At 41.6% G+C, this 12,689-nt stretch overlaps 1 protein-coding gene across 1 annotated transcript in view; it reads right to left on the bottom strand.

The window, feature by feature from the left end:
* The window catches only part of ctnnd2a (catenin (cadherin-associated protein), delta 2a), a 58,863-nt gene that overhangs the window by 24,080 nt on the left and 22,094 nt on the right, over positions 1-12,689 (bottom strand). The window contains exon 5 of the mRNA XM_047808378.1: positions 278-395. Coding sequence (XP_047664334.1) covers positions 278-395 — 118 coding nt within the window. The remainder of the gene's footprint in view (positions 1-277; positions 396-12,689) is intronic.

The raw sequence follows: 12,689 nt of genomic DNA, 5'->3' as shown, positions 1-12,689 counted from the left end.
GAGGAAGCTGTAATGAGCAGGGGTTTGGAAATGACCAGAGGCAGAACGCTGAGTCGGGCGTGTAGCATCAGCACCGCTCAGCGCTCAATCCTCATTAGCATAAACACACTTCCTGTGCCGGTGTCATCACCCTGAAGAGGAGCGCCGCTAAATCATGATTAAAGAAGAGCGTTTAGGAGACAGGAGACAGGAGACAGGAGACCTGGAGAAAGCGTCCAAGCACAAGATGTCCTGATAGTGGAGGTTGTGCAGGAGGAAGAAGAAGACAGACACAAACCTTGCTATCAATCTCACTGCTCCCCAAAGCAGTCTGGATGACGAAGAGCAGAGCGTCTGTCAGACCTTCACACTCCCTCATCCTCCTCCTCGCCTCCTCTCCGGCCGAGCTCACGTTCCTAAACACACACATGTTCACCACATTCATATTGTTCTTCTTCTTCTTGTTATTATTATTATTAGTGTTATTATTTATAACAACAACAACAACAATAATAACAACAACAATAATAATAATAATAATAATAAGAAGAAGAAGAAGAAGAAGAAGAGCAAGAAGAAGAATGATTAATCATTTTATTTTCAAGTAGATATAAAATACATAGTAATTAAATAGTTATTAAATTGTAATAGTTTTCAATATTACAGAGAGAGAAAGAGAGAGAGAGAGAGAGAGACAGAGAGAGACAAAGACAGAGAGAGAGAGTGAGACAGAGAGAGACAAAGACAGAGAGAGAGAGTGAGACAGAGAGAGACAGAGAGAGAGACAGAGAAAGAGACAAACAGACAGAGAGAGAGACAGAGACAGAGAGAGAGACAGAGAGAGTGAGACAGAGACAGAGAGTGAGACAGAGAGAGACAGAGACAGAGAGAGAGAGAGAGAGAGAGAGAGAGAGAGACAGAGAGTGAGACAGAGAGAGACAGAGACAGAGAGAGAGAGAGAAAGACAGAGAGAGAAAGACAGAGAGAGTGAGAGAGCGAGACAGAGAGAGACAGAGTGAGAGAGAGAGAGAGAGAGAAAGAGAGAGAGAGAGAAAGAGAGAGAAGGGGAGAGAGAGAGAGGCAGAGAGAGAGAGAGAGAGAGAGAGAGAGAGAGAGACAGAGAGAAAGAGAGAGAGAGAGAGAGAGAGAGGGAGAGAGAGAGAGGGAGAGAGAGAAAGAAAGAGAGAGAGACAGAGAGACAGAGAGAGAGAGAGACAGAGAGACAGAGAGAGAGAGGGAGAGAAAGAGAGAGAGACAGAGAGACAGAGAGAGAGAGAGAGAGAGAGACAGAGAGAGAGACAGAGAGAGAGAGGGAGAGAAAGAGAGAGAGAGAGAGAGAGAGAGAGAGAGAGAGAGAGAGAGAGAGAGAGAGACAGAGAGAGAGACAGAGAGAGAGAGAGACTAATCAGATTGTCCAGGTTGGTTAATTGCCTCACTCTGAGTTCAGTCTTTGCCTTTGACACAATAAATACTGTATCTGACTGCTTTAGTTCACAGAGAGCAGAAGGATCACAGATCATTTTTTATGCCCTGATTTATTTATTGTGTCTCGCTGAGTAAATATGTGTCTGATATTAACCCTAAACATTCTGCTCAGAGTCTCTAAGTTGTTATGAACATTAACTTATTTCAATGAACAAAGAGCGTTGACTTCTAATGTTCAAGGAACTGGTTCACTTTGAGATCGACTCATTTTGAGACTGACTCATTTTGGGAAGAACTCTGATTGACCGACTCTTTTTGTTATAGATTTAAATCGGTATTGACTCATTTTGGATGTTTGTCTTTTTGGGATTAATTAATTCAGAGACATTTTGAGAATGAATCATTTTAGAATTGGCTCAATAAACTCTTTTTTATATTGAATCATTTTAGAATCGACTGCCAGCATCATCAAAGTGAACCGAAACCAGTATGTCAACTTGACTTGATTATATAGAATATATATAAAAAATATAAACAGCAACCGTTAATAACAAACAATGTAACATCAATGAACACTAACGAGCCGTTAAACTAGTTCATAAACCAACTGATTCACTAATTGATTCACTAGTATATTTAATTAAGTACTAAATGTAAATATTTCAATGTTTAATTATTTTAAAATTAAGTGTCTATAATAATAATAATAAAATAACAATTATAACTATAATTGTTATTATCACTATTAATATTATTATTATTATTATTATTATTATTGTTGTTGTTATTAATAATATTATTACTATTATTATTTTTATTTTTATTATTATTATTATTATTATTTTTATTGTTATTATTATTATTGTTTTTATTATTATTATTGTTTTTTGTTTTTATTATTATTATTACTATTATTATTATTAATAATAATATTGATAATAATAATAATAATAATAATAATAATAATACTTTTTCTGTTATTATTATTATTGTTATTGTTATTATTATTATTATTAAATAAAATGGGTGGTATAAGAGAACTAACACACTTCAGGATGTGCTGTTACAGGACAATAATCAGCTCTGGAGTGGTATGAGGAGCTCATGCAGTGTTTTATTCCTCACACTTCTTCGACTTAAAAAACAGACACAAACAGTCTCACAAACCTACGACGTGTTTCTGCCTTCTTTTTTTTTTATTTGCTGAAAATAACAGCAAATCAAAATCATATTTGAGATTCCAAAACGCTTCGTCATGTAACTGCAGCAGCAAAGATTCGATCTTGACTAATAGCCCTCGGCTGCCCGGTCGAGAGAAATATCTCTCTCTCAAACACACACACACACACACACACACACACACACACACACACACACACACACACACACACACACACACACACACACACACAGAGTGAATTCCAGCAGGAGCTCATCCAAACCCTCAGAGTCCAAGTAATTTCTCTCTCCCAGCTCAGAACGAGAGCCACTGCGAGACACTCGCATCTAATTTGCATTCTCGTCACTCAGCTCGGCCCAAATCGATTGCTACGTTTCATTTTGTGCAATCGGGAGATGACGAGGAAACAAAACGATGACATTTGTGCCCAGAGAAGCTTCTCTTTCCATCACATTAACTCGGCAAAGGCTTTAAAGCTATATCATTTAGCCGGCGCTGATAAAACCACACTCCTGCACAACAAACCACGCTATTTATTCGCGTACCGGCTTTGGCATATCGACTTATTAAATATTCACTACGGCCGCCGAGCCGCCTGCTGATCCACTAACTAAAGTTAAATATATATATACGAGAAGAGAGAGGCGTCTGGAACACAGCGTTACTGTGGAACGTTCAGGCTGCAGGGAAAACAAACAAATCACAGGTTGCGTTCTTTAAAAACAACAAACTCCCAAACAGAGGATGATTATTTTCCTATAACAGCTTGTCCCTGAGTGGCTTATTCCTGCTATTACTGTTGACTGGTACAAAGTCCTTAGACTGGAGACTCCTTCCGTACGTGTTGCACTTATTAAACAAATGTTTACTGACAAAATTAAATATTGTTAAAAAATCTGTTTATGTGACAAACGATAAGATGATGTAATAATATAAAGCTGTGATGTGCAGCTGCATTACAGTCAGAGCTGCTGATACAGTGAAGGAATCGACACCTTCTGACCGATCACGATGCTGACCGATCACGATGCTGACCAATCACGATGCAGAACTCAGCAGTGATGTGGAAACATGTCTCGCCTACCGGTATCCATCAGGACAAGCTTTAAAAGTGGCACAGCTCCGATTTCTGAAGCTTCTCCAGCTGAGGAGTTGCTCAGGAGCTGAGCACTTATTGATTTGGTTTTAATACACTCTGTTTGCGCTCTGAGCAAAATCTAATGTGATTCTGAATAAATCCTTTGAGATTTACTCGATTCTGTGTGACTCAGGAGAGTCAGTGACATCGAACCTACAGGAGAGTCAGTGACATCGAACCTACAGGAGAGTCAGTGACATCGAACCTACACGTTTGAACGATTCCTCTGATCCTTGGATATGTTTAAAAACATCTAACATCAAGAGTCTGTGACTAACGATCAGTGGCTCTGACTCCCGGTCAGTGTCGGTGACTCTCAGTAAGTGACTCTGACTCCTGGTCAGTGACTGTGACTCTCAGTCAGTGGCTCTGACTCCTGGTCATTGGCAGTGACTCTCAGTCAGTAGCTCTGACTCCCGGTCAGTGACTGTGACTCTCAGTCAGTGGCTCTGACTCCAGGTCAGTGTCGGTGACTCTCAGTAAGTGACTCTGACTCCCGGTCAGTGACTGTGACTCTCAGTCAGTGGCTCTGACTCCAGGTCAGTGTCGGTGACTCTCAGTCAGTGGCTCTGACTCCTGGTCAGTGGCTCTGACTCCTGGTCAGTGGCTCTGACTCCTGGTCAGTGTCGGTGACTCTCAGTCAGTGTCGGTGACTCTCAGTCAGTGGCTCTGACTCCTGGTCATTGGCAGTGACTCTCAGTCAGTAGCTCTGACTCCCGGTCAGTGACTGTGACTCTCAGTCAGTGGCTCTGACTCCAGGTCAGTGTCGGTGACTCTCAGTCAGTGGCTCTGACTCCTGGTCAGTGGCTCTGACTCCTGGTCAGTGTCGGTGACTCTCAGTCAGTGTCGGTGACTCTCAGTCAGTGGCTCTGACTCCTGGTCAGTGGCTCTGTCTCCTGGTCAGTGTCTGTGACTCTCAGTCAGTGGCTCTGACTCTCAGACAGTGGCTCTGACTCCCGGTCAGTGTCTGTGACTCTCAGTCAGTGGCTCTGACTCTCAGACAGTGGCTCTGACTCCCGGTCAGTGTCTGTGACTCTCAGTCAGTGGCTCTGACTCTCAGACAGTGGCTCTGTCTCCTGGTCAGTGTCTGTGACTCTCAGTCAGTGGCTCTGACTCTCAGACAGTGGCTCTGACTCCCGGTCAGTGTCTGTGACTCTCAGTCAGTGGCTCTGACTCTCAGACAGTGGCTCTGACTATCGGTCAGAGGCTCTGACTCCCGGTCAGTGTCGGTGACTCTCGGTCTCAGAGTCTCACTTTCAAACCTTACTGATGATCCATTTCTCCAGGTAAACAGCCATAACACTAAAAGCTCAGCTGGCGGAGGGCGAGATCTCAGAATACAGCGTTTCATTTGAAAAATCACACACGCTGCTGTGCCACGTGGGAAAGCAGCTAATCAGAGGTTATGCTAATGTGCATCAGGTGCTGCAAGAGCTTTGTGCATGTCACGCCTGGCTTCCCTCCATGTAATAACACAGTAACACAATAAGAGCGCTCCTGAAGGCTTCGGGGAAACACAAACGCAGAGCACTTACTGTTCATAAAGCCTGAGAACGAGCCGAGCCAAGAGGGCTAAGGGCCGAGGGAACCGTAAACTCGGCTGCGCTGGACACAAACCAGGTCTGAAACGTACCGAGCGCTTCGGGGCTCAAATTGTGAGAGCGACATCAAGAGCTGCTTTTAACGGTTCACTTCTCAAACTAATACCATGGAACCTTTTTAGTTTTAGAAATGAAATAGATCTGAATTTTGTTTCATACCGTACACTTAAACTCAATTAGCGTGTCATTCTACTCGACGCTAGCACGCGTGTATTCGATAATGGTTCGTTTAAAAAAACGTATATTAGTAAATAATAATGTGGAAGTGACCTCCGTAACTCATCAGCTCAGGAAACGTGCCTCGTCGTGTTCCAGATTTATTATCTGTGATGCATCAATAAAAACAGACATTTTAAAGGAATCATTATAGGCATCATTAGGCAGGTCACCATCGTGACTCAAACTATATACATTATTATTATCAGTGAGGCAGGTTATCGTTCCCAGACCGTTCATGATAAACAAGTCAAACTGTTTCTGGCTTGTGACCTTGTGATCATGTCCTGATTCCGATCCTCACTCCAATCCTACAAATGTTCACCTGTTCATTCTGGAGATATCACACTAACGAGGACACACAGATCGACAACATGCTGATATAATTCCACCTAGAAAACCCCCTAAAGACATAAAAATAAAAATATCAATTTAAGCAGCTCCAGGCTTTGGAAGGTTGACTTGCTGCTCTTCGTAAAGGTACTTCACTAAAGCATTAACCAGGGATTAGTGTGATAGACTGTTCTATGAAATGCAGCCGAAAAGCAAATGAAATATTTGAAGCCATTAAGCGAGTAAATCTTCAGTGTAGAATAACCGAGCTGACAGATAGACAAGAGAGAGAAAAGGGAGAGATAAGAGAGAGAGAGAGAGAGAGACTAGGGAGAGAGGAGAAAAAGAGACGAGAGAGGGAGACAAGAGAACAACGAGAAGAGAGAGAGATAAAAGAGATGAGAGAGAGTCGAGAGATGAGAGAGACAGGAGAAAGACAAGGGAGAGAGAGACGATAATGAAATGAGAGGGAGACAAGAGAAAGAAAGGTAAGATAGGAGAGAGAGAGAGAGACAGAGAGACAGAGAGAGACAAAGAGAGAGACGTAGAGAGAGAGAGAGACAGAGACAGAGAGAGGGACAGAGAGAGTGAGACAAACAGACAGAGAGAGACAGAGAGAGAGACTTAGAGAGAGAGAGAGACAGATAGAGAGAGAGACAGATAGAGAGAGAGAGAGAGAGAGACACACACACACACACACAGAGAGAGAGACAGAGAGAGAGAGACGTAGAGAGAGACAGATAGAGAGAGAGACAGAGATAGAGATAGAGACAGAGAGAGACAGACAGACAGAGAGAGAGAGACAGAGATAGACGTAGAGAGAGAGAGAGACACAGAGAGAGAGAGACAGAAAGAGAGAGACAGAGAGAGATAGAGACAGAGAGAGATAGAGACAGAGAGAGAGAGAGAGACAGAGGGAGAGAGAGAGAGAGACAGAAAGAGAGAGAGACAGAGAGAGATAGATAGAGAGAGAGAGAGAGAGAGAGAGAGAGAGAGAGAGACAGAAAGAGAGAGACAGAGAGAGAGAGAGAGACAGAGAGAGAGAGAAGATAAATAGCAGTGTTCTGAAAGACCGCGTGATTTTTCTCAACCTGCCACTTCGCAAGCAGCACTGATGAAGGTACACGCTAGTCTAGATTTCCTCTGGATACGAGTCAGGAGAAAACTACAGAGATCAGTTGTATGAGGTGTGATGGAGCTCTGCTGTTCTCCCACAATTTGGCCTGGACAAAAGAAAAAAAAAAAAAGAGCAATGCTTCACGTGGGATGTGGTATTATTTTTCACATCTAGCTGCCTAGCTTTCACACGCTCAGCGATTAGACCCCAGCAGGTGCTTGATATATCCAACCATCATCATGATGGAATGCCAGTCTTCTGACAGGGTCCTACCCAATAACAGAGCACCTCTGCCCATATTCCCAAACGATAAAATGATTTAATAAATCCGCGGGTGGAGCGCGTGGGCCGGCAGCGTCGTGCTGACGAAGCAGAACAGCGAGCGAGTCGCACTCGACACCTTTCATAAAGCACTCCGGTGTTGTCGAGAGCAAAAATACGCAAAGAGACGCTAATCTCCCAGAGTCCGCACGTACGCATGCTCACGGGGCCAGACGTCACGCGACAGGGTTAACGCTAAGCAGAAGTGCGTCCGTGATGCGACCGTGATACAGCGTGAGGTCCACGGTCCAGCGAGGGATCACGAGGTTTCCTCATTTTCTTCAGTTAATGAAGCACTTCGCTTTTATCGTTTATTCAAGTCGTTTATTTTCCATCGCTCTCAATAAACTCCATCTAATCAATTAACATCCTTTGTTAGTTAATTACTTATTGAACACAGTTTAAACACACCTTGTAATCCTTATCCTCTTCTTTTCAACAAGGAAACCTTTACTTTCTTTTTTTTTAATAGTCCTGAAGGATCGGTTCAGCTCTGCTGTTGTAAACAATTAAGGATTTTAGACTGAAGGATTTATTATGTGCCCGCTCGACTGGTTCTCGTCTCCGTCCGAACGGTTAACAGGTAATTTCTGGGCCGAGAGATTTCGTTTTAACTGTAAAAAAAAAATAAAAATAAAAATAAAAAAACGCAGACTGACGTCTCGGCAGATGGCCGGTTTTATAAGGGAGAGGTTTTAGCTGAAGCTCCATCACACGCAGCCATTTGACTGTGAAGCAGGACACCACTGAGATACCTGGCTGCCAAACACTTGGCTTCGTGTCAGGCAGCATGTTTGGAATGCTGATAAGCGAGATGTCCTGCTCGCTCTCTCGCTCTCTCGCTCGTGCTACACTTGAGGTTCTGGAGGTAAACACGCTTATTTGGGCTGCTGGGTTTCAGCTCACAGTTGTCTCTCGTCGTTCTCTCAGAAGCTCTGCGGCTGTTCTCCTAGCATCTGCTCCTAATGAAGCTAATTTACCTGCTCTGACTGAAGAGCTGCTCCCCTACCGTGTCCTCGGCAGACGCGTGTCGCTGCTCCCCTGCCGTGTCCTCGGCAGACGCGTGTCGCTGCTCCCCCGCCGTGTCCTCGGCAGACGCGTGTCGCTGCTCCCCTACCGTGTCCTCGGCAGACGCGTGTCGCTGCTTCCGTCTTCCTTCGCTTCACTCGTATCTAAATTTACTTTCGCATAAGGGTTACTCTGTGGTCCCGTTTACTCAAACGCACACGATTACAGTGAAGACAGCATACAATTAACCTCCTATACATTCATTTAGCTTAATGTCACACAAAGTCCAGTCTGATCTGATCAATTCCAACCCAAATCAGTCGGGAAGTGACAAATCTGGTCCAATCTAGTCTAGTTTAGCTCAATCAATCAAATCCATATCAGACTAATGTAGACTAGTCTAATCCAGTCATGTCCTAATCTAGGCTAATCTACTCTAGAATAAACCAAGCAAGCACTGTTTAATCCAAGCTACCGGAGTCTAGTCTTGTCCACGGATGTCTGGTCTGATCTAGTTTGCTTCATGTCGAGCAGTTCCAGTGTAGTCTTCTAGAATGCCAGAAAACGTGGTCCGATCAAGTCCATTCCAAACCAGTCTAATTCAGTCCAAGCTAATCTACTGTAGTCTAATTCAAGAAAGAACCCAGTCCAATCCAAGCTAATGTGGTGTAGTTTAGTCCAAGCAGCTAGCATCAAAATGTATCATAGAAAGAACAATCCATTGTTCTAATAGTTAGCGTGATCTCCACCTCCAATGATCTGTAAGTTATTATTACTGGAGCTTTCAGCGCATAGATACTGACAAGAAATCCTGTTTGTGGGACATCAGAACATCATTTATATGTTTTTTTTTTCCTGAAAATGATTTAAAAAGGAACTCTGTAGCTCAGGTAGCCTTGATGTATATGGAGTGGCGATGGAAATCGATAGAGCTCTAATGAACCTACAATTCCAGTAGAAATAAATATCCTCAGAGGGACTAGTACTAAAAATACCGGAGTTTTGTAATCTCCAGCCTAAGAAATGAGAAGCTCAGAGGAACCTTTCTCCTTCAGCTAAGTGACAAACTCTGTACATCTTCACAAAGCTCGTTTCAGCCGCCACCGTCAGAGTCGTTCATCACGGCATCGGGCTTCCCCGAGCAGACCCTCCTATACTTATTGGGGCTGGAGTGAGAACCCTTGCGCTCCTGTCGGGTGACATACGGCACAAAAAACAACGACTAACCACACAGTAAAAGCCGGTCCGGAGGACACGGATCTTCACGAGGGGTGCTGATAGATCTGGACACGTTCCTCTCGTGGTTCCTGTTTGGTCAGGCACCAGTCTTGCATCACGAGGTGCTTCCGTATCACCCGAGGCACTTTCGGAGATGTTTGACAAGAGGAAATTGAAGGTATTTTATTCCTCACAGCTTGAGACCTGCTGCTTGAGCATGGAGGATGCTGGGAAACCTTTTTCTTGGAAGGATTCTATTTTGTGCCTGTAAAAATGTGGTTTTATTAGACATGCCTTTCCTCCATGGAGACATGGAGGATTTTATAGACATTAGGTGGAAGTGATTTATAAAGGAAGAGCATCGAATTCCCATTGAGACGAAAGGCAATTTTGAAAAAACGCCACTTCACTGCATTTTTTTTTCTAAGGCTTTGCCTGAGCTCGCTCCAGCTGAGGGAAAGACACTGACGTATTTTAGTGGTGGAATTAAGACGTGTCGTGAAGGGCGTCTCCAATCTGATCCAATCTAATCCATTTAACTTCAGTCCAGTCCAGTTCAGTCAAGTCCAGTCCAGCCTAATCTTAACTAACCTACTCTAGGCCAAGCAAACCCAATCTTATCCAAGCTAATGAAGTCTAATATAGTATAATCTAATCTAATGAAGTCTAGTATTGTCTAATCCAAGCTAATGAAGTCTAGTTTATTTCAATCCCAGATAATAAACTTTAGTGTAGTCCAATCCAATCTAACGAAGTCTTGTCTTGTTCATCTAAGCTAATGAAGTCTAGACTAGTCCAATCCAATCTAACAAAGTCTTGTCTTGTTCAATCTAAGCTAATGAAGTCTAGACTAGTCCAATCCAATCTAACAAAGTCTAGACTAGTCCAATCCAATCTAACAAAGTCTAGACTAGTCCAACCCAATCTAACAAAGTCTTGTCTTGTTCATCTAAGCTAATGAAATCTAGACTAGTCCAATCCAATCTAATGAAGTCTTGCCTTGTTCAATCTAAGCCAATGAAGTCTAGACTAGTCCAATCCAATCTAACGAATTCTTGTTCAATCTAAGCTAATGAAGTCTAGACTAGTCCAATCCAATCTAACAAAGTCTAGACTAGTCCAATCCAAGATAACGAAGTCTTGTTCAATCTAAGCTAATGAAGTCTAGACTAGTCCAATGCAATCTAACAAAGTCTTGCCTTGTTCAATCAAAGCTAATGAAGTCTAGACTAGTCCAATCCAAGCTAATGAAGCTAATCCAATATAGTTCAGCCCATTACAGACAAGCCCAGCCCAGAGCTGAGGTTGAGGAACTGTGCTGCTTTCATTTCTCTATTTTTCCCCCCATGGTTTAAACCACACCCACTTTGTGTTGAAACCCTGGCACAGTTCTACATACAGTACTGAGTAGTAAACCGCTGCAGCTACGAGATCATCGTCTTAACCTGCAGCACTAGAAGTTATCACATGACCTGAGTGACTTCCTACTGTAACTACACATTATTCACTTTAACTTATTGACAAACAGCTGCAAGCCACAACACGTAAAAAAGTGCATTTCAGCTACAGGACTGTTTTTCAGCTACACAAAGACACCAGTAATTACCTGAAGACAGAAAACCTTCAGAAGAGCTTGTGTTGGGAGACGAGGAGATGCGTCATCTCACTCCAGAGGCCAATTTACAGCACGGCTTTGTGTTCACAGAAAATAAACTCCTGAAAGTCTGCCTGTGTGTGTGAGCATGTGTGTGTGTGTGTGTGTGTGTGTGTGTGTGTGTGTGTGTGTGTGTGTGTGTGTAAATATCTTTATCGACAAGGCTGCTCCTCTCCTGCAACGTGCTAGAAGAAGCAGGTGAAGGAAGTCTCGTTTACGGAGGCAAATCATAGTCGTATTTGTAAAATCCCAGATGTAAATACGAACTCTGATTTCTGTGGTGTATCTCAGCAGAACGTCGGAAGCCAAACAAACGTGTGCGATAAGGTCCGGAGACGGTCGTTTAGCAGAGTTGCTATGGATACAAGGTCGGAACTAAGGCCTCATCGAGAGTAATATTGATCCTCGGAGAATCGCGGCTTCCTCCGTGTTATTTTTCACACGACTCCCAGAGCATAAATCATCACACGGCAGAAATTCTGTGAGATTATTATGGATTATTACACTGTATATTACACTGTATATTACACTGTATATTACACTGTATATTACACTGTATATTATACTGTATATTACACTGTATATTACACTGTATATTATACTGTTTATTACACTGTATATTATACTGTATATTACACTGTACATTACACTGTATATTACACTGTATATTACACTGTATATTATACTGTATATTACACTGTATATTATACTGTATATTATACTGTATATTACACTGTATATTACACTGTATATTACACTGTATATTATACTGTATATTATACTGTATATTACACTATATTATACTGTATATTACACTGTATATTACACTGTATATTACACTGTATATTATACTGTATATTACACTGTATATTACACTGTATATTACACTGTATATTATACTGTATATTACACTGTATATTACACTGTATATTATACTGTATATTATACTGTTTATTACACTGTATATTACACTGTATATTACACTGTATATTATACTGTATATTATACTGTATATTATACTGTTTATTACACTGTATATTACACTGTATATTACACTGTATATTACACTGTATATTATACTGTTTATTACACTGTATATTATACTGTATATTATACTGTATATTACACTGTATATTATACTGTATATTATACTGTATATTACACTGTATATTACACTGTATATTATACTGTATATTACACTGTATATTATACTGTATATTACACTATATTATACTGTATATTACACTGTATATTACACTGTATATTACACTGTATATTATACTGTATATTACACTGTATATTACACTGTATATTATACTGTATATTACACTGTATATTATACTGTATATTACACTGTATATTATACTGTATATTACACTGTATATTATACTGTATATTACACTGTATATTACACTGTATATTACACTGTATATTATACTGTATATTATACTGTATATTACACTGTATATTATACTGTAGTCTAGTGTAGTCCAATCCAA

The sequence above is a fragment of the Tachysurus fulvidraco genome, chromosome 25, assembly GCF_022655615.1.
Source record: "Tachysurus fulvidraco isolate hzauxx_2018 chromosome 25, HZAU_PFXX_2.0, whole genome shotgun sequence".
Classification (NCBI taxonomy): domain Eukaryota; kingdom Metazoa; phylum Chordata; class Actinopteri; order Siluriformes; family Bagridae; genus Tachysurus; species Tachysurus fulvidraco.
Note: the sequence above shows the minus strand (reverse complement) of the source record. Positions and strands in the feature narration are given on the sequence as shown.